This window comes from Aythya ferina (genome assembly GCF_964211825.1).
Source record: "Aythya ferina genome assembly, chromosome: 3".
NCBI lineage: Eukaryota > Metazoa > Chordata > Aves > Anseriformes > Anatidae > Aythya > Aythya ferina.
This window is the reverse complement of record NC_140298.1, coordinates 71,365,250-71,389,859: the sequence shown is the minus strand read 5'-3', so window position 1 is coordinate 71,389,859 and position 24,610 is coordinate 71,365,250. Positions and strand designations below refer to the sequence as shown.

General features: G+C 46.2%; 1 protein-coding gene across 12 annotated transcripts in view; it reads left to right on the top strand.

Moving 5' to 3' along the window:
• The window catches only part of SESN1 (sestrin 1), a 70,641-nt gene that overhangs the window by 41,385 nt on the left and 4,646 nt on the right, over positions 1 to 24,610 (top strand). For 4 of the 12 annotated variants that reach the window (XM_084515203.1, XM_084515207.1, XM_084515206.1 and 1 more), the window contains exons 2-5: positions 20,080 to 20,145; positions 21,045 to 21,245; positions 22,171 to 22,353; positions 23,565 to 23,795. In XM_084515203.1, coding sequence (XP_084371329.1) covers positions 20,080 to 20,145; positions 21,045 to 21,245; positions 22,171 to 22,353; positions 23,565 to 23,795 — 681 coding nt within the window. Of the gene's footprint in view, positions 1 to 14,762; positions 14,862 to 15,059; positions 15,136 to 15,558; positions 16,033 to 17,062; positions 17,120 to 17,187; positions 17,962 to 17,998; positions 18,763 to 20,079; positions 20,146 to 21,044; positions 21,246 to 22,170; positions 22,354 to 23,564; positions 23,796 to 24,610 lie in introns of those variants that run through there. The other 8 variants (XM_084515204.1, XM_084515214.1, XM_084515205.1 and 5 more) reach the window with 8 other exon arrangements.

Sequence of the window (24,610 nt, the reverse complement as noted above, 5' to 3'; positions counted from 1 at the left end):
GCTGCTGCCTGAGTGCATTCAGATGCAGGGCTGACTGTCAGTGTTTAAGGTTCACTTCCTCTTTCAGAGCCCTTCTACAATGCCAGTCTGGTTCTTTTTCCTGTCACACGATCAGGTATGGGCACTGATAAGAAGACCCAGCTGTCTGATCTATGCTGGCTCTGCAGCCCAAACAGAAATAAGTACCAATAGACCCCCTTTTGCAGCAGTGAGAACTCTTAAGAAAAAGAGTGATGAGCTCAAAAGAGGGATTGGATTTGCTACGCTTGCTTTCATCTCCTTCACGTGGTTCCCTGCCTGTGTCCTCCAGAGGAAGGGCTGGACTGTGAACTCGTTGCTGCAAAATCGATACTCACAAACATGTTTTGAATGACTGTACCACAGTGACTTTACAGGATGTAAACCCATACTTGTAAAATGCAAGGATTAACACTCATCAATACTGAGAGCATGCAGTAACCAGATAAGAATTGTATGATGAAATCTGTTGAATGAGGCATTCACCAAACAATATTTAGACTAGGGCTTTAGCTTCCTCACCTATGTGAAGACAAGGGAAGTCAGAGAAGTTTCTGCTGTCACGGTAGTTTCACATGCTGGCAGACCAATGGAAGCAGGGATGTGCTGACATACAGTAAAACTGCATTTTAAAGATTAACTTTGTGGTCGTAAAAGTTAGGAAAGTATATCTCCAACAGAATCAGTGTTTTCTGTGGTTTATACCAATACAGCAAGCAAGCTGATTAGCTGTTTGAATCTCCCTGGGGCTATTGTATGTTGATGTTCTTCATTTCCACCCTAGGTTTGCATGAAGGTAATGTACTCCCAAATACCCATGGCTTGCTTGTTTGTTTCTTAAATATAACTCTGCTTGCCAGTGGAATAGCTGTCTCCTTCCACAAGTAATACTCCGGTTATATTTACCTAATGGTTTGCACGATCCCTTGGAGAAGAGCATAAGCTGATAAACATCGCAGATAAGTCATCAGGATATGTTTACAGCATGTTTTGTGGTGCCCTGTCGGGGACACCTGAACTAGCTCTGACAGGCAGGTGTGGCGCAGGGAAGGGAAGGGAAGGACGAGGAGAGAAGCTCAGGTCCCAACACCACTGCTCTTCTCTTAGTGCCCTGTGCTGAGATGGACATGGTGCTGCCCGAGCTGGCTTGTTGAGCTGTGCTCATCAGTGCTGTGTGTCATGGCTAAATAGTCCTCGTGCGGATCAGTGGCCTGGATTCTTAGAGGGCTCTTTCATAAGGCCCTTATTGTAGCCTGGATGAGACCAAAGGAAGCAAACGAAATGTTCAGCTATGTTACAGGCTATGGAAAGCAAGACAAGACGTGGCATTGTACCTTTTCACCTTGAATGCTCTTTAGCTTTGGCTCTCTTACAAAGGGCTCATCAGAAATAGGCAACTTAGGTTACCAGAATAGGCTGGAGTTTGGAGTGAAGATGAGAAAGGGAGGGATTAATGAATTAAAAGAACAAATTGCATGCTCCGGTCTTCTTATTCTAAGAAGTGGTACAGAAATTTAAAGCTGTAACAACCTTTGTGTAAAGCAGAATACTTCTGAGGCAAGGAAAAAAAAAAATTAAACCAAAAAAAAACACATTAAAGCCTGGTTCTTATCTCCCACCCACTCCTCCTCCCAGAAATCCCCACTTGCCTCCCCCATTGTCAATATTTACACGAGTTGTATTGAGGTACAGTTTTAAGTCTAGCAGAGAACAGCAAGATCATCAGTTACGTAAAGGAGGGAAAACACCTAATGGTTAGAGCATGCCTGGACAGACTCTGGCAATTTATGCCTTTTTGGTACCTGCTAGCTGTACCTGCTGGGGATGGTAAATGATGATTTTCAGTGTGTAGCTTTAAAAGGGGGGAGTGAGGAGGGAAGGGACAATATAGCTCAAAGCACTCTACAAGCATTAAATAGTCCAAACACAGAGCCCACCTCACCGGCTGTGTGTAAGGCAGCCTGTTTTATCCCCACCGTGTGCCAGGAGACGGGAACACAGATAAGGCTAAACAGCATGTACAGAATTCAAGGGCACAGTTTCTTTTGACTTCCTTATCTGTGCAGGCTTGATTGGCTTTTAATCCTTCTTAAATGGGCCGTTTAAATCCCATCAACACCGTTTATAAAGGGAGAATTTTTCATAACTCAGCCATACTCAAGCAGACAGTTTGCAAATGGCTCCTGAATTCAGTAAATCTCTCAGTGTTGCCAGCTGCCCACTATTTGTTGCCTATTGAAAGTCTTTGGATCTCTTTTTATTTGGGGACTTAACTGTTTATGTTAAACTGTGGTAACTGGTACTCCTATATTATTTGTCACTGGCCTGTAGTGTTAATTGCAAAGGTAATGATAGTTGGATGTCTCTGAAAATCTAGGTGAGAATTAGAGACTCTTTGTAATTGTGCTTTATTGTGTTTATTCTGAAGTGAAGAAATCAAGAAAGGCATCTGGATTTTCTTTCTGTAATTTTATTAACAAACAAGGTTATCTTTAAATAATGCTGCTGGGTTTAGGAGATAATTATAATAAAGTCCATTGAGTTGCACTGAAGACTGATTTTTTTTCTTTACCACTGCCATGTGAACCCATGATGTAACCAGCTGGAATAGTCCCAAGCTTGGGTGAGTGTTTGTCCAAAGAGAGAAAACAAATACAGTAGCTGTGGTGGAAGGAATAGATAGGCCACTTTTTTTTTTTTTTTTTTTTTTTTCCACATTGACTTTGTGTGTTTCTGTTTGCAAGCAGCTCTGCTTAATAATAGAACTGACAGCGCCGTTCGAGCAGCTGAATCTGTCTGCAGAGTTTATACAGCAAACCTACAGCCCATTGGGAAGGATTTAGCTGCAATTTGATCACACTCTGATAAAATCTTTGTTTTTGTGAGATTCCTGCCCAGTCTTTCACTACTCGAAACTTGAGTGAAGTTACCGTGTTTAGCAATCTCATGCCAAACCTTATCCCCCCAAACTGCTTCCAGGCTGAGGGACGTGGTTTCCGCTCATCGCTGATACACTACCCAGCGACTTATGGAGCTGCTGTCCTGGGTGAGTATGTACAGTCCCTGTGCTAAGGGGGACTGGACTGTCATGAAATCAGATAGGCAGAGGGATGCTTTTCCCTAGGAGTCCTTGGCTCTTTCTCCATCTCCCCATCTAAGGTCTGGTTTGTCATCTTTCAGTTCCAGAAACTGCCTTTTGTCCCTAATGGATCCAGCTGTCAGACAGCGGGCAAGAGTGCGGCCTGATTTCTTCTTTGAAGGTGGTGTACAGGGAGAGTTTTCAGTCTCTCCTTTCAGAGCTCTTCTGAGGTGGAAGGAAGCTGCGGTGTGAAACTGGCTGAAACTCAGTCTGCACTTCGGGACCTCATGCGAGTTTCAGGTTCATGATAACGTGCTCAAACCCAGGGAACTTCTGCCAGCCTCTGTGCTTCCTGGGGCAGCGCAGACGTTTCGATTTGTGCCTTTGATAGTGAGCCACCAGCAAAATAATAACTTGCTCTTGTAGAGCTAGAGATCTCATGGCAACAGCAGCAGCCTGTGGCATAGCAAAAATTGGACTCTCCCACACCTTGAAGTGGGGTCTTTGCAGGTGAAGGCTTAGAGGAGTACTCGGGGCCTACTTTGCTTGTGGGCATTGTCCTGGAGCTTTAGTGTGGCACCTCAGCACCTTGTAGTTCTCGTGTCATGGAAGAGCTGAGCTGTCCTAGAAGGAAGCAGTGAGGGCAAGAGAGACTGAAAACAGTAGAAAAATGTTATACCAATTTCTGCCAGTATTGCCTGGTTTCGTATGTTACTGTGTGTTTCTATGCCTGCTAGGACTCGGCTAAGCTCTGAAGGGAGGACTAAATCTAGACTGAATCTAAAGCCCTGCTGTTCTCTGGAGGTTTTCATCCCTTTGAGATGTCTGCTTTGGTAACTGGTCTTTCTGTTCTGAATTTTGTGACTGAGTTTGCTGGAGGAGCTTCTTACCAGGAAAGGACATGGTGTACAGGCACTACCAGTATATGTGTGTTAAGGTCATGCATACATGCACAGGTCGGTGCCATCTACCTGTAAAGAGTTCCACTATCTACATTTAATGCATATTTAAGCAGATGTAACTTTCTATTGCATAAAATAGACCCCATGAACCTGGGGGCTTGCTGAAAAGTCTCTGTGCACTCATCTGAGTCTGCTCTCTGTGTTTGGCTGTATGAGGCACTTTTCAACAATACCAAGCAAAGCAAAAAAAGTTGGAAAACAAATTCAAAGCATGGAACAGATGTACTAATTCCTAGAAGAAACGTAATTGAGAAATTAACTGAAAACCTTGGAAGCATTTGTTCTGGGTGTTTCCCAACCCACTGTGACACTCAAGCTGGGCTAAGGGCACCTAAGATGGACTCCTCCGCTCGATGTGAGCTGTTGTTTATAAGCGGCAAGCCACGGAGGTTTAAGTCTTTCCCCCACACAAACTGAATGCTTTCCAGGGTAACATACACAATGCACTTCTGTAGCACTGGACGCTGTTACCAGACTAAAAATACATGCTGTTTCTCCTGGCAGTTCACTTAAATCTTCCAATCTAATTTGTTGACTCCAGTTGCCTTCGTCTTCCTTTCACAACGTGCTGATAGCTACAGACTTGCTGAGCGGCTACCCACTCCCTTTGCCCCCCGAGACAACCGGGAACAACACGGGGGTAAAGGTTGTAGGTGGTGTGATCAGGAAGTTCACGTTAGTGTCACACGCAATAGTGTAATTTTTTTTTTTTTTTTTTTTTGTGAGGAGAGGAGGAAAACCATGTTTTTTTCCTCTCAGGGAAAGAGACTTGTGTAATACATGGGAGAAGAAGGGGTACAGCTGTGTTCCTTCAAATCTGATGGTGAACAAAATAGCAGGATAAATGCCATCAGCATTTAGTTGATACTTTGCTAGCTGACAGAAAAAACACGGAATGCATTCGCTTTTATAGCAGGATTTATTTGCTGTTTGAAAACCATGATGTGAAGTGTTGTTACTCGATTCTGTCAACAAACAGTTTATAAGAAAGAAAAAAAAAGAAACAGTTCTCATGATGTTTGAATTTTATACCTTTTTTTTAACCATGCATAACTTAGTTATGTTATTAGTAGGATACTCAAATGCGAACTTGAGATACTTTAAAAAGAGTAGAGGAGGCATCTACTTGCCAAATTCAGACTCCTGCTTCTCCTGCAGCTCATGATGACATCCCTGCCTCTTAAATAAGCTTCAGGTCTGTCCGTGCTCTGTGTGCTTGGGATTGAGCATGTTTTCAGCTGGTGCTGACTGAGGATCATTAGTTCATAACTCTCAACGTGATGTTGATTGCTTGAAGACACTTTACTTGGACACCTCCGTGTCCAGCCTTCCTTAGTGTGGTACTTTTTTTCTACAAGTTTTGCGTGGTGACTTGTTTGTGGCTATTCCCTCTTTTTTAATAGCTGCAGAAATGTCAAAAAGCTGGCACGCAGGGCAGCGGCATAGCAGGCTGGAGGATGACTGGAGCCAGTACCTTTTGGTCGGTCGCTATCCAGATGCCGTCTTAACTTACCCCCTCTTGGAGAGGATCTTGGGATTCTTCTATAGTCAGAGCTGGCTTTGGGCCATCTACCCCATAACATGCTTGTTGCTTATGGCCGGGCAGGCCCGTCTGTGCTCGAGGATTGTAGTGCCCCTCTCGTGGGGAACTTGTGGCCGGTGAGGCTTTCTTAAAACAAAGGAGCATTTGTTGATATAGAGAGCAACAATTCAGAGGCAAGAATATTGAGCCAAAAATCTAAATGTATGTTTTGTTTTATGTGAACGGCTGTCTTGTTATGAGGCTGAGCAGACAGTTGTGTTGTTTTTTTCACCAGCCAGTGCCCTTGCAGGGAGTCACTCTGGTGTTAGGACCCCATAAATAGCTCTGTCATTACCCACACACATTCCTGTGCCTTCCACCCCTCCTGCAAGACTGTACAGACAATGGGAAAAAGCAATTTGGCCATTTGGGGCTTCTGGTGGTTAGAAAGCCTCTGTAAAATGGCTGCTATGTGCATACACCCAGGCGTCTGATGTGTTTGGGACACGTTCAGACTGACTGGACCTGCCATACTGGGATGGCCAGGCAGTGCCTGGTGACCTAGGTGCATGCTGGATGCACTCGAGTTACTTTTCGTATTTTTACAGTCACAAAATTTGTTGAGCTAGCATCACATATGCTCAGCTGCCTGGGCTGAGCCCGCGTTCCCATCCAGAAATACAGGGCCCCTATCTGATGGTTTCTTAAACTGAGGCTCTCTGTGGGAACCAGCCTGTCTCAAGCTTCTTTCTTCTTTCTGTCACTTGGAGCAGCTGTTAGGACAGTTTGTCCACTAGCTATATGTGAAGCAGGGCAAAGTCCACCACTCCTAACATATTTACTCTACAAGTTATATGGGGGTTATCTTCCTTTCCTGTTCAGGTCAGCTTAGGCGTGGCCAGACGATGAATTTTGATTGCTTGTACAAGACCATTTCCCTCAGCCAGGGCAACGTTGCTGCCAGAATCAACCTGAGGTCTCAAGTGGCCCTGATATAAACATTCCCTCCCAGTAATGTCTTGATTGTATTTCAACAAAAGAATTAATGCAACCCAGCTATTAAGAAAGTGCTTGCCTGTGCATGTAATGCTGCTGCGTTAGTCTTCTGGAGCCCTGAGAACAAACTTACTGTAGAAAACGTGGCCCTTGGTTGTGAAAGAAAAGGAAGAATACAGATGATCTTGCAATATGAGTTCAAGGGGTGTAGGGCTTTATTCATTTATTCTTACAAAGCAGAGAGTCAGCCTCTTGGAAACAACATTCACGCTCTTATTTTATTTTTTAAACCCTTCAGGTCATCAGATCAAGTTGGAGCCAGTTCACAACTGATCAGAAATCATGGCTATCGAATGGGCACATGCCTGCTGTACTCAGAGCTGCTGGTCTTTAATGCTGTCCTAGCAAAAATCCTGCCTTAGCCTGGGGTTCCTTCTTGTTTGCCACAGCTGTAGCTGCCCTTCTGGATCCTGATGCAAGCTCTGGGCTTCACCTGCAGGCTGTAGACACTCGCACACCTTGCCTTAGTAAATTGACTCCCACCAGGCTTTAGCCAGGTGATCCTCAGGTGAGCCTGGTGCTTGAGTCAGCCCTGCCAGACTTTGCTGGTTGAAATCCTAACGCACACCCCATTTTTCTGTGAGCCCCAGGCCTAGGCCCACCCCAATGACTTCTCCTGGACTCAGCTCAGTCCTGTTTTAGCCATCACGCAGTGATCCCTGACAACTCCAGACCTAAGCTATGCCAAGTAATTCCATATTAGCTGCAGCTCCAGGAGTCAGACACTGGCCCTTGGTGGCTACAATCCTAACCTGGGTTAGACTCAGCCATCCTTGTTGGTGAAAAGTGTGATAGTACGTGTAATTTTTTTTCATTTTTTTTTTCAAGTCAAATTTCACATTGGCATAAACCATTTGCTGCTCTTGAAACTTGTCTTTTAAAAGGGGAAATACATTTACATAAGTAAATGCAAATAGTTAGGGCCTGTTTTTTTCCAGAATAAAGAAATAAGTGATTTTTGTGGCAGTCTTGTCTCATGAGTAGTAGTTAGAAGGTAAGAAATAGGGGACAGGTATGATTTGTAGCTTTATTGACACAATGAGAGGGTTTTTGAACGGTATAGCTTCATGTCCTGTAGACCAGATTTGTGAGATCAAATGTCAACTGTAAACACCAGAGCCCTTTTTTAAGGATATGATCCCTATTTTAATACTCTCTTAGTGTGTGCTTAGTATTGTATGTGTGCATTTGTATTTATTTACTCGTACTTATCCCAGAATTCCTCTGACATTTGAAAATACCATAAATCAGGCTTTAATGTTCTCGTGATTGCAAAAATATTGATTCTGCTATGGAAACCTGAGAGCATTGTGTCTTTTTGTGGCATGCCTGCTGTACATATTTTATGTGTGGTTTCAGTGCATTTGAATCTGAGGGGCTACCCGTACAATGCTGGCCTTTCTCAAGACTTTTGAAGTGTATCATATGGGTGAAATGCTGGACAGTAATTAGGGTGGTCCAGCAATGGTAGGTGGCCTTTAGTCTCTCACAATAGCAACGGATTTAAAATTATAATTGTTAATAGTGGTTTTATGGCTAAATTCCCATATTGTGGTTAACTTTGAAAAACAAACAAAAACTGTATTTCAACAGAAAGTGCCAGAATTGGTTTCAAGCCTGCTTTGACTTCGGTCCAGTTGCAAATACATCTTTGAGAAGGTAGGTGGGTGACGGCAAGGACAGATCCACAGTTTAAATGTCACCGATGCAGGCAGCAGGATCGCAAAGCCCAGAAAAGTCTGTGGTTTTGTTGAGATCCCAAGCAGCGCAGTTGCAGAAATCTTCCTGTGATTTTCTGGTTGTCACGCAGGGACCCAAAGCCTCTGTGGCCAGCAGTAAAGGGCTGAGGTGGCCATGGAGGTAGGAGAGCAAGGAGATGGTCCTGCAGGCAAGCCAGGCTGTCCCAGATGCCTTGGAGGAGCTCTCCAAGCTCGGGACAACTCCAGGATTTAGGAAGATGGGCTGTACCCCAGGGACTTGCAGCACCCAAAGGATGGTCTGTTTTCTTAACTGCTGTAATTAGACATCAGGAGATGTTCTTCCACGATGATGTGCTTAACTTGTTGCCAACACAATGTTCTGAAGGAGTTGACAAATCCTGTAATATTGTTGTACTTGGCTCTATGTATTAAACAAATACGGAGACAGAATCAATCTTGAGGAACTTACAACCGTAAAACATCAAGAGAGGTCATTACAGAAGATGCTAGGAAAATAAAGCTTTATAGGTATTTAGATTTTTTTTTTTCCTAATAAAGATCTGATGGTTTTCTCCAAGCTCACAAACTCAGATAAATACTGCATGCTATTTGGGTCACAGCTAGACCATGGAAAACTGAAAATAAAAAGTGTTTTTTAGTATTCCCCCCCACCATCTGCAGCTCTGGGCTGTATTGGGCACGTGCCTGAAAGTAGCAAGTCTAAGAAAGCCACAAAACAGTTCCCCAAACTGCTGTTACTGATATAAGGGCTCCTGAATCTCCTGTGGTACTTCCCATATTCGTTTGGTATTGTTTCACTTGATTTTATCTCACTTCAACAACCAAGCTGTAGAAAAAGAGTTGAAAACCTTGAAGTGCATTAAATGACGTGACACGCTTTTACTGCATTATATTCTTCTTGATTTATTTTCACGGGGAAAGCATTGAATTTATGGGGGGAAAAAAAAAAAAAAAAAAAAAGAAAAAGGAAGAAAACCGGTTAGGTTTTGGCTGTAGTGTGAGATTAAGGGTGAACTCAAAGAAGTGCAACTGTAATAAGCATTTTATAAACAGCCAGTTTATAAAAAGGCTCTGGGTCGCTTGCTGTCATGGTCTCACCAAATTCCAGTATGCCAGGTTAGCACTAGTACTCCTTCAGGTGTTTTGTCTGTTTGTTTTGTTTTTCTCAGCGCTTGCTGTTGTGTCTGACGTCTGTCAGAAGCTAATAGTGAGCTGCCTTTCAGTGCTTTCGTTTCTGTTTTCATACAAGGACTATTTCCAAGGTCAAATGTAGTTCTAAAAAAGTAGAAAAACTCACTCGGGGGTGATTCAGCTCATCTTCCCTTGCTTCGGAGATGCAGGTTTGCAGTGTGTAACAGGTTTTGTTTGCAGTGGATCACCCAGAGTGATAAGGCAACTTCCATCCCTGTAGGAGGGGCGTTCCAACAGCACCTTTACACGGCAGTGGTGGAGCACTGTCTGACAGCATTCCAGCTAGGGTAACAAATAAGGTATTGCATGGCCTCTGTGCTCTTAATTGAATCAATTATGAGGGCTCGGAGTTGCAGGAATTTCCCAAGGATATTTGTCCCTTTCCAGTGTTCATTTTGGGGACAGAGCGCCTGAGAAAAGAGAGTAAAATGGATCCCAGCTCCAAGGAGCTGTTGTGGGTGTTGGTGTGACCTGGTGGTTTGGTAACTGAAGTGGAGAGCAGAGACCTCTTTAGACAAAACCGGTGCTAGACGGTTATAAATTAAGCATTCTTTTTCTTGAATGAACTCCAAATGCACTCTTATTAAATGAGTTTTGTTTTCAACTTCGATGTTTATGTAGTCTTGAGAAAGACTGCGGAGTGGCTGGCAGCCTGCAGATGCTCTGCTCCCCAGAGAGTGGCAATGTGCAGCTGGACAGCTGATCCCCTCGCCTTACACCCTCTCCTCTGAAAGATCAGCAGTTACCAGCGAGTTATTAAGGTCAGTTTTGGAGCTAGTTAATACAGACTTTCCACCTGGGAGAGCTGTGCCTAAGCGGGGAGATGTTAACCAGAGTATTCTTGCGTGGTGCACAAGCCCCAAGCCACCTCAGAAGAAAGAGCCCACTTTGCTAACATGGGATGTTCACAGCAAGCCAGACAAACAACTTCTGTAGTTCACTGGCTGGTTATCAGCCTAGGAGGAGCTGTGTAGCCTTACGAAAAGGGGAAAGGATAATCTGGTAAAACAGTCTTTCAGTCTGCTAATCTTTAGAAACACATCTTTAATCTACCTAGTTGGAGTAGTCTTAGAAACCCTAAATCCGGTTTTGTGCCAAAGCGTGAATAATCTCAAGATCTCAACTTCTTGTAGCTCCCTAAACTTCGTACTTCTGCTACCTAATGACTGCAGAAGGGGATGTTAAATTTGGGCAAGCTCTGAGGGGGAGGAAAAAAACAAAGCAACAACTTGTGGTTTAGAGGTGGGGCTGAACTGTAGAAATCTAATCACAGGCAGAAATTGCTAGAAGAATGACTGTTTGGGGACAGAGGGGCATAAGAGCCCTGAGTGACAAACCAAATAGTTCAGGGAGCAGATAGAGGCATTGGAGATGCTGGAGCTTGGTGAGTTGAAGGCAGTGAGAGCAGCTCAGATGTAAGAGCTGAGCCTTGCAGCTCGGTAAGCTGGGAGAAAAGAGGCTGGGGCTGCAGTGGGCTAGGAGTTACCTGCTTTGTAATTACTCACAAAAACCCTTGATTACTTGCAAGTCATTTGCCCATTAGGGTTGAAGGTGTTGCCATTAAGAAAGCAGCATGTAAATAAGAGCTGTAAACAGAGAAGTTGCATTTCAGGGATGCACATGGTGGACAAGAACAGACAATAAATATTGTCTCTTAATAGTGTAAAATGTTCAGTCTTAGCCTTACATTCCTAAAGACTGCAGGGTGGAAAGCTTCTGTATATTGGTCTGATCTTATTTCCTGATGTGGCCGATTTTCAGCCTTTTGTTCTCCTAAACAACTTGTTTTTGTCCCTGCTGTGAAGGTATCAGGTGCAGTGCCGTTCCTAAGGGCTGGTCCCTTTTGACACACACAGCAAGAATTCAGGCTCAGGTATGCACAAAGAATACAGTTTACCTTCCTCCCTAGAGTTATGCGCTGATGCTAATAATAGAGTGCAATTTTTTTGGAGACTGACAGATCAGATTGTTAAGTTTAAGTAAAAAAGAACGCTTTGAAATACTGATCAATTTTTCTTGACCCGCTGATGGGCTGATAGAGTCTCCTATTTAATTTAGATTCTTTCATCGCTGTAATTAATGGTTCAATTGCTGCGCCTCCCCTCCTGTTATCATGATAAAGATTTTTGCTATTTTAGAAATAACAAGCGTATAATAAAGGGATAGAAGAGATTAGGAGATATGTTTGAAATTTGTTATGAAAAGGGTAGTGGCTGTGGACAGCCAGGAACGAGAGGAATCCACAGGGAAACGTTCCGAGCTGCTGCTGTGGGGCTGCTCAGTCATTGCCGAGGCACCTGGCGACTTCCTTGAGGCACCAGATGAGGCAGAGCTGCTCGAGCTGTTCTTCTTGAAGAGATCATTGCCCCCGTGCTCTTTGCACTGCTGCTTTGCTAGGGGTCATTGCCCCCTGGGATTTGTTTGTGGCTAGGAGCGCCTAACCTCTGTCAATCAAAATGTGCTAAAAATTGCCCAAATAATACAAGAAAAGAAATTTAAGAAACAAAACAAGTCCTGAGTCATTTGGACTGTAAGCATCCCGGTGTGAAGCTGGGTGGAAGAGCCCCTTCACCTCTGCAGGCCCCAACATCTTGGGCTGTCAGTTGAAGCTGGGAGACAGCACCCTCAGCCACTGCCTTATGGAAGAAAACACGACGATGCAGTTCCAAGAACTAAAGCAAATCAGGTACCTCAGAGCACCAAGGAACTCCTTGTTTGCCTTTGTAAATATTTCTGGGAAAGAATTGTCCGATCGTCCTCTGAGCTGCTAATTGGATGTCCAGCGCGGAGCAGCACCAGGCGTTTGGAGTGCTCCTGCTTGGATAACTTTCCTATGGAAAGAATTTGAGATGCTGGCTTGCCAGTTCTTCAGAGTCATCTGTTTGTGCTGAACTTTCCTCAAAAAGTCGCCCTATTAGACTCAAATGGCCCTGCTCCAAGTCACAGAGGGTAAGCTCAGACATGTGTTTGCAGGATCAGGCTTTTCACATCATAACTGATTGGTCTCCTTGTAGCTTCTCTATTACACTTCCTTCACTGCAGCAACAAGGAAAGCTTGCATTTCTGATGACCAAACCTCGTGAGCACAGATGTCGAGTGCCATCCTTTTATGCGAACAGCTTTTATGGAAGTGCTTGCTGAGAAGTATGCTTCCATGCTGTAGGTGCTGCTCGCCTGAGGTGACCCCGTGCCTGTATCTACCATATGCTCTTTCTGGGTGAAAGGAAACTTGGTATCTCCCTGTATTCTCACGTTAAATATTTGTTGTTGGTTTTTATGCAAACTGCACCATAGATGTGTCCCCACATCCCCTGGCTGCATGGGATTCTGCACTCAGAACCCAAACAAGCCTCGTGCCGGCATTGAACCATATTCCTCCTGACATCTCATACCATGGGGGGTAGCTCGCCTCGCTAGACCCAGAATGGAAATAATTTCAGCGTGCAGCTGCGTACTGAGTTATAGATCAGCTCTTGGCTCCGTTTTGTGCATTCCTTGATCTGGGGAAGCTGCACTTTGGAAATAGTCGTGTGAGCGCTGCTGTGAGACAGCACTTGCAGCAGAGCAGGCTGATGAGCTTCTGCTACAGCAGGGACGTACCTGGGGCCTGAGCAGAGCTTGTGTGCTCAGGCCATATGGGAGAGCTTTTAAGAGCATTATTATTTGTTTGCTACAGCTGTGTGACTTCCTCTTCCCCTTTGGACATGCTTTTTCTGACATGTTGCCACTGCCTTCATCTATCCTGATACAGAAAGCAAAGAACACAGCAGAATTTTCTGCTGTCGAGTTGGCCGTTTCATGGGAGAAAATTTCCCTTGGATGATGTCAGAGAAATATCTGTATCTACTGAGGTTCTTTGTATAGGAGCAAATATCAGCATAAACAGGCTTCCTCACAAATACCCAGACAAGGCGACCCGCTACAGTGAGGGAAATAGAAAAACACTTCAGGGAACTGAGTGCTGCCCTTTTTAGTTATTTATTTTTCTTCCAAGGACGTTAACAAATTCACTGAAGGGCATTACATTTCATCTGACATCCAGGAAGGCTTCTTAGGGTGAGGCATCTTCGTGCATGTCAACTTTTCAGGCCATTACTCTCTTTTTCAACAGTTTTTTTCTGAGCACCAGCCAGCCCTTTGCCTGTGTTGCAAGAGGAGCCCATTCCTCATCTCTTTGTTAAGTTTTGGCCTGAAGTGAGGAAGTAGCCAGCGGGAATTAAGCAGTGCTCTTCATTAGTTTATTTTATTAGCTCGCAAAACGCAACCCTCCTCGCCAGTGTGGAATTCTTCTTCTTTTTCCATGCTTCTATTGAGCACTTTATGAAGTGCAAGCAGGTATGACACACGCTTCATTTCTTCTGGAGAAACAGGGCAGCATAAAACCAAGTCCCCCAGTAAGGAGCTGTGGCACTTGCACATCTCTGGGTAATTTAATGTGGTACTGCAAAGCCTTTGGAAGCAGAGCATCCTTCCACTCTGCTGAGTTAACTTTGTAGCCCAGAGAGGAGGCAGTAGCTGGAAAGTGGAGAAAAAAAAGAAAGCTTTGAAAGCTTTAGCATCAGAAATTGTTCCCCTGACAGCCCTGACCTTGGTGTTTTCTGCATTTGGCTGCAGGATTCATACACCCATACCAGAAGCCACCAATGAAGGGTTTTGCATTTAAAGGAGTAAAGTTCAGTGTCGTGGAATTTCCCTGCTTTTTTGTTACCAGATAGCTTGCTAGAGCTCAAGATTGAGTCTGGGGCATTGCAAAGCATAGGCAGGAGCCTTCATCCCCCAGGGGACTGTGTCAGAGCTGTCCTGGCCTCCTCCACTCTAAACTGCAACTTCTCTTTGTGTCTGTCATTTTATTTTAATTCACAATATTCTGTGGAACATGATATAACACACTTTAGCTCCGTAAACCCTAGATTGCTTTGGAAGATGAGAAAAACTCAGGGCGTCTGGTTCAGAGGCATGTTTCTGTTGAGCTGATGGCTAGCCTAACATCCCACCCCAGCAGAGGTGGGAGATGGCAGGCAGCTGGCAGCGCGTCCAGCCCCGGGGGGGGCAGTGGGAGAAGCACAGGCTGCAGCAAACAAAGGCCGAGTGTTTTGCTGATGTGATTGCAAAACATATGTTTGCCCGGGACTGTTATGATCTTGGGAATAGGCGCGAGGCCAAATTTCTGAAGCAGCAGCACAAATATCTGCGAAATGTTAGCCTCCCGCCACGGCTGGGTTTAGCAGGCGGTGAGGGAAGGTGGTGAAACGAGCCGGGGACGGAGATGGTGGCGGTGGTGGTCTCAGAAGGAGGGCTCGGGCTGCCCAGGGGTCAATCCTTGGGGCTGCGTGAGGGGAGGCTGGACGCGGTGCTTGGGGACGTGGGTGACCCTGGTGGCAGGGGGGCGGCTGGGCAGGGTGATTTTGGAGCCATGACCACGAAAGCCAAGCGGGGGCGCTGCCCGAGGGCTCCAACCTCCCCTCAGCCGGCTCGGGGCCCGCCTCACGGCCGGGGCCCGCCTCACGGGGCGGGCGCTGAGGTGAGGCAGGGCCCGGCCCCGCGCTGCCGGCACAGGCTGGGCCGGGCGGGCGGCGGCAGCGGCAGGTACCGGCGGGGGCTGAGGGGCCGGGGGGGAGCGGGGCTGGCCTCGGGCAGGGGGTACAGCGCTGCTTCGGAGCTGGGGTGCCTTGATACCTGTCTGACTCGAGCCCTGCAGCCTGGGCTGTTGATGAAACGCGGTCTTTTAAAGGATGTTGAGGCATCGGGAGAGCGTTCCCGTATTGATTCTTAAAGGGTTTTAATTAATATAGGAGGAAAACGCGCTCGGTAAAGCAGCAGTTTGGCTGCTGTGCGCTGACAGCGCCTTGGAGCTTGCTGGCAGGTCGCTGTGTCCGTGCATGTGCGGGCATGGCCAGGGCTCGGGCTGAGGGACACCTCCGGGGGACCCAGGGAGTGGAAGCGGCGTTTGGGGTACGTGGGCATCTGGGGACTGCTATTATGGGACCTTAATAACAGTCGGGGTCGGTTTGAGAGAGACACAGCGATTGCACAGGCTTCTGGATTACATCAGTGAGCAAAAGAGGAAAAACTGCCTGGTTTGGTTAGCCCTGCGTTTAGAAACTGTAGCGCTCATGAGCTGTGGTGTTTTTTTGTTTGTTTGTTTGTTTGTTTTGAGATAAAATAATTTACTTTTAATCCCTACTCTTTGTTTCTTAATCCATCTGCTTGCAAAAGCTACCCATCCGATAAGGTAGCCACACGAGCAGGACCAAAAATACATCTTTTAGGCTGAGTACGCACCAGCATGGTGCTAAGAGCACAGGGAGAGCAAAATAACTTGTCCTGTGAGCCCAGCCTGGCAGCCGTTGTCATTAAGATCTAAACGAGGAGTCTCAGACTTCGTGGGCTGTCAGTGGCACCAGCAGAGATCTCGCTGTCGGTGACCTTTAAAGGGGAAGCAGGAACCAGACAGAGCGAGGGCAGCAGCAGCCTCCCAGACGGGTAAGTGCCAAAGCCGCCCTTGGAGAGGCAGTGCCAGCATCTCGGACACGGAGATGCTTTGGGTTTTGTTAGCCTAAAAGAGTGTAAAGCTCTAACTGAATGTTTTTAATGTCGGCTGCAGATGCCATAGCATCCTAAGCTGAATTTCCAGCACTGGCACAGTGGAGAAGTGGGGGGATTAAGTCTACCGGGGAATTGTGCTGAAAAGGTTTGAACCCACAAGTCGTTTATTGTGCTGTACTTAACCCTGAGCTTGGATAGGAATGTGCTTAGATTACATAAAATGACCACTGGCCGTCTAGGGAAAAGTTACCCACAAAAAACATCACCTCAGACTCATTTCCCTCTGTATACCTGTGCTGATTCATTTATATTGCATTAAGGAATGGGACTTCCATAAAATTTTGTTTGAGTCGAGCAGTGCTTAGTGGTTAGTCAGGATACAGATGATTCGGGTGAAGATGTTAATCCAAGCGTGGTTTAGTGAGGTAAATTGATAATTCTCTTTTCACTTCGCATGTGGCTTGTCTGTGACAAAATGTTCTGTTCTGGCTGTTTCGAGGGGCTGAAGTGGGTATATAAATCAGCATCTCCGGGAGATACAGCATTTGATATTGGTGCTGATGGTACTTGAGGGGAGCAAAATGACTCATTGTGTTTTAACCCAGGCAAGCAGTCTGAAGATTGTGGTTCACGGTTAGTGCTCAGCTGGTGAATCCTGAATTACCGAAAATCAGAAGTTTGGTGGCTGTCACTGTACTCGTCTGACTGAACTATGATTGAGTTTTGGGAGAAGTTTGGTGATAAGAGGCAGAGCTTTAGCTGCCAGGAGCCTGTAGCAGGGATCTGAAAAAACATTTAGGCTCAACTACGGAGCAGTAGCTGTAGCTGGGGTTACGTGGCTGTTCCTGGTCTCAAAGCCCTGCATCCCTGCATGTAGCTCAACTCTGCTTCAGTATTTCTAGGTGGAATTTCTCACATTGGGTGTCTGCTTAGCAGTGACTTTTTTTTTTCTTGTTTTGAAAAGGTTCAAAACCAAAGTAGATGATGATCTGTTACAAACAGCACTGAGAACATCGTCCCTCAGGTATTAAAATGCATCTCCTAAGCATTTGCAATTCAATTTTGCATCTCAAGCCTTTACTTCCATTTGATAGGAGTGCTGTTCTTGACAAGATACTCTAAAAATTTACCTAAAAACAGGCTGGATTGACAGTGTTAAGCTACAGAAAAGCTGTAAGTAGAGTGAGTTTCTACATGCTGATGGATTTTTAAGTGGCCTTTGCTCTGCATATCTGTGCATGCCGTACAGATTTTGGGCTCAGTTGGCATCATGGAGTTAGATAAATGGAGTGAGAGATGGGTGAGAGAGAGTGGTAACTGGGAAGCTTAATTAAGTTTGCAGACTTGTCTCATTAATTCCTCTGCCTGCGTTCTGAAGAGCTGTTTCTTGGTGTAGATTTGCATAAAACACACATTTCCTGGTCGAGAAGTCTCCGAACAGACACGGTCTGATGGTTAGGGCATTAGCCTGTGACTTGTGACCTCATCTTAAGCCATTGGTCTTCCTGTAGCAGCCTCGGGTAGACACCCAGCTACTGCGTTTCTCCTTTTTTGTCTAAGGGGGAGATATTACACTTGGTTGACTCTGCAGGACACAGGAGAGAGGTGCCCTTCCCGTGATTTCTGAGGGAGCCTCCTCCAGCCCAGCGACACAGCATTTATACAGCTGCAGCCGCCCGCGGTGGATTATCGCTACGAGGTCTTACTTGCACATCAAGCCTCAGTTGTGGTCGGCTTTCTGCTGAGCTCGGAGCTGGATTCAGCTGCGGAGTTCCTGGTTGGAATGGAAGCGGCGCGGCGAGGTTAACAAAGGAGGAAAGAAGCCAGGAGAAGCTTGCTGGGGAAACCACAGCGCTGAGGTCACCGGTGCGCAACCTGATGGGCTGGAATCACATGAAAGCCGCTTCGGCTTTTGTCAGAAGCAAAATAAATGTTGGTTGTTTGCATCTGCTGCTCGGCCTGGCCCCTGGCTCCTTCGCTGAGTGCTTGTTGGTGTCCTGCGAGGGGTGTCCTTGCCAGGAGGCAGAGGGGCAGGGGTGCTGCAGGTAGCCTAGGAGGTGGCTCGTCCTCCGAAGGAAAGGCTGGAGGGAGGTGTGTCTAGGATGGATATCTTTGAAAGGCATCATGGAGCTTGGAAATCGAGCAAAAAAACAAAGGAAGGTCCTCCGGGAGTGTTCTGGGCGTTATTTCTGGGCTGTCTGTGTCATGTCAAAGCGTTGGGGTGCCATCAGCCATCATTTGAACCCCTGCCATCATTTCAGGGCCTGAGGAAAACAAGGCAACTTCTTCAGCCCCCCAGGAAGCCCAACGTCACTTTGCAGAGAGGGCTCGCTTTTTATTTTAGCGTTGCCTTCCTAACGCTGCCAGTTCTGTGCAGCGTAAACACAGCAGTTTGGCCCCAGCATGCTTTAAAAAATGTAACACGTATCGACGTGGATGTGTTTCAGATTGCTGGGCAAAATACATCAGCGGTCGCCTCGCCTTGTGTCTGAAAATTTATTTTTTCTTCTTCCTTGTAACTCCCCTGGGACAGGGCCGACTGAAACGCAGTTGTTCAGGAATTAAACTTCAAGGTGTTGCTCTTGGAGTGGCTGAGCTGGCAGACAACTGCAGGCATCTGCGAAATTACCCGACGTGTACCGCCGGTCCCTCTGCTGTCATTTGCATGTAAGGTGTTTCTCTAATTTGCTAGCGCGGCTGCAGCTGGGGTAAGAAGCTGCAATATCACTGAGGAAGAGTGATAGGAAGCTTGGGGGAGAGAGGGCTTTTAAGAAATGAATCCAAGTGGCAGTGCTGTAGCACCTCAGCTGACAAGCAGGGTGTGTTTGTGAATGTCAGGAGGAGGAAAAAGCCCCATCGCAACCCGTAGTGTCCTGTGGGACACCTGAAAGGGCTGCTGAGAGCTGCTTTTTGGCCTCCATTTGCCCCTGTAAGAGAAATGAGGGCTGCTGATTTAGGTCTGAGAGGTGCTGGAGGCCGGTGGAGTCTGGTGAGCTTCGGTAGCTCTGAGATGGATCCGTGCTGGTTGTTTCCAGCCTTCAGAAGCTGGTTTTTAGTCTTAGTGGAAAGTTCAGGGAACGGGAACTGATTAGTAAAATTGCTTCTCGTGCGATGAACTCGTGCAAATAGAAACCTCAGCTAAGGACAAAAGGTGCACTAGTAAGTGAGAGCAGTATTGCTCGGCTGTAACAGCCTTCACCTATGTAGGGAAAACGCAGCAAAACTTAAATCTGGCTTTGGCAGGCAGCTTTTAGGGGCTGTCTGCTCTTGAATCCTAAAAGAGCTGTAAGCACCCCTCTGCTCTGTCTCGCCTGCAGTGCCTCAGTACCGCAGGGTGCTCCCCCTCGCCTCCGCGTGAGCCTGAGCAGCTACTTACCCCGTCTTGAAAAGAAAGCCTTGAAAAGAAAGCTGGCGCAGATGTAGATCAGGTACTTTCAGCAGTTTAAGACCTCTTTGAGGTCGGGGGAAAAAGCAATCTGATTAGGGTTACAGCTGTTTCATTTCCTGACAGATGCACGGAGTGTTATGTGCTTGCTGACTGCGGATGTGCACACATCCATCAGTCTCGTTTTGTATCAGTGGCATAACCGCATAGCAGCCGGCTCTGTACTGAACAACGTGTCCCGGACGCCCTGCCAGAATATCTTGCCTCCTGCACAATTTTTCTGTGAACCAGGTTGTGCTGTGCGCACACATATAGCTCTATTGGTGTCTTTTTTTCTGTGGTCGACAGGGCCTTTGTTGTTGCCGTTTTTGTAGCTTGGAGTGGGGCTGCGCTCTGTAAACAAGCGTGACTGGTCCTCAAGTATTTGCGGAAAAATAATTTGCATTCGTACAAGTGGTACTGGCGAAAGTACCGGTGGCAGAGCACCCCGAGTACCCAAATAAGCTCAGCCCTGAATGGCAAATTCTTGTCTTTCTTGCAGCCGCAGCTAAGAGGCTGTTTATAACCGAGTGCTGAGATGGTGTGTTTTTCTTTTCTAGGAACTTGGAATACGAATTCCTAGACCACTGGGACACGGACCAAGCAGATTCATCCCAGAGAAGGAGGTGTGGTGGTGTTTTCAAGTACACAGTGAACTTTATGCTTTTAAGGAACAGCTCTTTTAGTAGTCACCCACAGTTGGTTTCAGGACAGCTGTTGAACTGCAAAACATTTTCAGTTGCGATCACATTCAGTCCTGGCGAGCCTTTGGCCACGGGTCTGATGTGCAAAGCAACGAGAGCCCGGGGGAGCTCTGGAATAGTTGTGACACCTCCTGCACTGCTCTCTAGCAGCAGAGAAACCCAACACTGCTCTGTGTCAGAGCGTGTGTTTCCCTGTGAACATCCGGATGTAGTTTCCTACTGGTCCCCGAGGTACCTGCCCCTCTGCTCCGGGGTTAGTTTTTCTTGAGCTGCCACCCTGAAGATCTGACAAACTGCTGAGTGCCTGAGCAGTGCTGGGGCTCCTCTCCTGAGCGACTGGTAGGAGAACTTGGAGCAGAGGGCAAGTCAGTAATATGCCTGTGGTTTTCTAGGAATTTCTGAGCCTTAAGCTTCAGTTTCCTTTTATAATTCTCTCTTGTCATCTTAGCTAGCTTTTTATTTTTTTGCTTTTTCTCTCAGTAAAAAATATTTTTTCAGTTAGCTTGCTCTTGTTATAATAACTTGAGATGAATTTGGGGCACTCAAGAAACTGAAGGTGAGAGTTAAGAAGAAGTCAGTGTTGCATGAGAGAAAGTATAAAGGCAAAAATCTCTTTCTGCTGCTGATAAAATCATTTGGGATCCAAATGAGAGGTGCTGAGAGGATCTCCTGCTTGCATTATGTGCACTGATTTAATGCCATTAGGAGAGATATCTTACAATTCCTTTCACTGGGGGCCTGGGTGCTGCGGTAATACAGTTTTTTCTATTTTATCAGTACCGCTCAGACAATATTATTCATCTCTCTTTCTGTGAACTCAGACCATTCAAGTGGGAAACGAAGACGCCATGATGCACACGCTGTTTGCAGAGTCTTTCGCCACGCTGGGCCGACTGGACAACGTTACCTTGGTGATGGTTTTCCACCCGCAGTACCTCGAAAGCTTTCTGAAAACTCAGCACTATCTGCTGCAGATGGATGGTCCGCTCCCTCTTCATTACCGGCACTACATCGGGATAATGGTATGCTGGAACGTAAAGCAGCGAGCAGAAACAGCCGCTTTGGCAACTGCCTCTGATCTTTTTTAATAGCAGTGTTTTGCAGTTTCTAGTTGGCAGGGCATTTCGTCAGAAGCTAAGGGGAAAAACAGAGTAGGTTTGTTTGTGTCTGTTTTACAAATTGTTTCATAAGATCAGTACTTTATGCTCATAGTTTCGGTAGGAATGCAAGGAAGAGAAAAAAAATCTGTTATAAAAATAAGAGTTGTTTATTCCTGGTTTCCTTAGTATCTCAGAAACTGCTTTTCAAGACAGCTTTTTGTATGCGTGGTCTGTCAAATGCACCTCTCTGTAACTCGGTAGTCCCATTATCTGCTTCTGAATCTCTGAATTCTGAGCAGGTTTTCTGCCAGAAGTGGCTGATTTTATATTTTTTATAATCTGCTGGTGCAATGGTCAGCAATGGCCTGCTGAAGTTACACTGAAGATTTGCACTGCATCATATTTTGAAGGGAAAAGCATTAATGCTTGAATAAATGACACTGGATCTCTTCTTTGCTGAAAAGCTGCCCTTAGTTCTTTTTGCTCTATGCATTCTGAAACCTGCTTTTCTTTTAGCTGGTAAAGATTTGTCTAGAAGCAGTCTTGATTCCTCTACACCGGAGAGTACTGTGCAGGACACTACAGGTCATAAAATAAATTTATGCCTGGATGTAGGAATGTTGTTCCTGTAGCCAGCATCATTAGAACCTAGACAAATGAGGAATATTTGTGTTATGAGAACAATAATCAAAACAGGCTTTTTTTTTTTTTTTTTTTTAATTCAGCCTTTGAACACTGCAAGTCTTACTCTTGCATATTTTGAGGAAATGATGACTTGTGGCATTTGTTGTAATGCACCAACTTACTGTCATTGTTCTCTGTACCACAACCTTGTTTTCCTTTTTAGGCTGCAGCAAGACATCAGTGCTCTTACCTTGTTAACCTCCATGTGAATGACTTCCTTCACGTCGGTGGAGACCCTAAATGGTTGAATGGGCTGGAAAATGCACCTCAAAAACTGCAAAATTTGGGAGAACTGAACAAAATGTTGGCTCACCGACCCTGGCTTATCACCAAGGAGCATATCGAGGTAAGTCTTTCACGGAGTAATGTGAATGTACCCTTGTTTTTCAGTAAATGCAGTCTCAGGGTTGAGAGCCAGACAGGGTGAGAGATGTTCTGTGTTTCAGATCACTTTCATTTCGGTGTTTAGTCACTGCAATACTGAGTGCATGATGTATCACTTGTGCTAACCCCGTCAAGCTGGCATAATCATTCCTGGTCTCAAACCACAAACCGATTTAATTTATGATAGGCCGCTATTTCAGAATTGGCATGGCAGAATTCTGTTGGTGTGGTGCTGCTGTGGTCAGATGTGCGCTTCCTGAAGTTGGATGCTGGCAGTAACCAGAAATCCCCGAGCACTTCTGAGGCGGCGCCAGGCTGAAGGCAGATCACCGTGTTTTTGTCCCAGTATTCGCTGGTTCAAACGCTCAGCTTTCAGAGCTCTAATCTCTCCGCAGGCACTTCCGAGTCCCCTGGTGTTTACATCGAAGATAATTTTATTTGGGGGGAAAAAAAGTCAGTACTAAGAACCAACACTTTGGGTGTGCAGCAACAGCAGCTCGCACAGTAGGGGCACCCTAAACGTGGCTACTGGGGTAATTTTCCCTCCCCTGCCCTTTTCTTCACCCATAGCACGGAGGAAGTGGGTGCTGGGACTCGCTCCGCGCTGCCTGCCAGGTGGAGAGCGGAGGCAGGACCCTGGGCTGTGGGGGAGGACACACGCTTTGCCAGGAGGCCCAAACCTCCCACACTTTCCTGCCTGAAGGGGAAGTTGGGGTTTGAAGCTTCTTGTCAAACGCAGAGCATGCCACCCACGGGGACCGGGCGCAGGGAGCCCAGCCTTGATGCCAGGTTGTTGCACAGCTGATCTGCCAGGAGGTGCCAGGGTTTTCCAAGTCCGTAAAGACAGGTCGAAGAAAGAGGCAACTGTTGTGGTTGCGTCTTCACCAGAGGCGTGAAATTTCAACACGAGTCAGTCTGGTTTCAGTGCGAACCGTACGGTGCAAAGCAGAAACCCCAACTGCCTCGATAGCTGCTTTGGGGGCTGGAGAGGGGAGAGAAGTCAGCAGGTGACCTGCTAACAGGACAGCGAGCACGCAGGGAGTTAGGAAGCAATTGTGGATTTTGGAAAGCTAATTTTACCTGTCAAATGAAAGTGCTGATAAATTGCACGAAGGTGGAATCGTTTGAACTCCTTTTTAAACATAAGGCTTTTGTCTTGCCTTGTTTTTAAAGCAACTTCTGAAGACTGAAGAGAACAGCTGGTCCCTGGCGGAGCTGATCCACGCGGTGGTTCTCCTCACACACTACCACTCCCTGGCTTCCTTCACCTTTGGCTGTGGAATCAGCCCGGAGATCGACTGCGAAGGGGGTCACACCTTCAGGCCACCTTCTGTCAGCAACTACTGCATCTGCGACATGACAAATGGGTACCACGGGGTGGATGACATTCATGCCAGCCCAACTGTGAGTATCTCAGAAACTGTCTGAACACTCTCCTTCAACAGTAGCTTCTTTGTAAACTGAACACACCGAGGATACCTGTGCGAGCAGCTCTTTTTGTTCAGTGGGATTGATGGCCTAACCTAGCTGAGGATTAACCTGGTGGAAAGGTGTATTTAGGAGGAGCTGAAGTGGCACTGGGGAAAGCTAGCAAAGGAAGAGCCAAAGATACAATCTCTCGTGTCTATTTTTTTGATCTCTTATCTGTTTGCCTATCTGAGGGACTGCTGCTGACCTCAGCTAGATGGTGATACATGACCTGAGTAGCAGTGGCCAGGAAAGCTTTTTATTCCACGTGTGCAGTGGAAACTTGGCTCTTCCTTTGATTCTAGTCTTTGATGCCCTGAGGTGTTGGTGGTGCATCACACGACAGATCGCTCACACTTTTCTGACCCTGTGTCTAAAACAGTACTTCCTGCCTGCAGCACTTGTGCTCGCTGTGCTGCACTTGCTTCCAGTTGGTGAGAAGCATGATGTGAACCGAGCGCTGCTTTAAGAGCAGTGACAACAGGATATTTTCAATGTAGGTTCCTCGCAGGTTCCTCTACTGTAATAGCGTGGGTGGCATTCAGATCTTGTCAGATCAGCTTGCAGGTTTTCTCAAGGAGCGAGTCGACTGCAAAAGGCAGAGAGAAGAAAAGGGAGAATAATTTAAACTGAAGATAACTTAATTTTGCTTTGTAATGATGGATTTTTACAGGACCAGATACTGAATTAAGAGCATATTGTGGTGGTGTTGAAACAGCTCTTGTGAAGTAAGATTATCTTGCGCTAGCTGT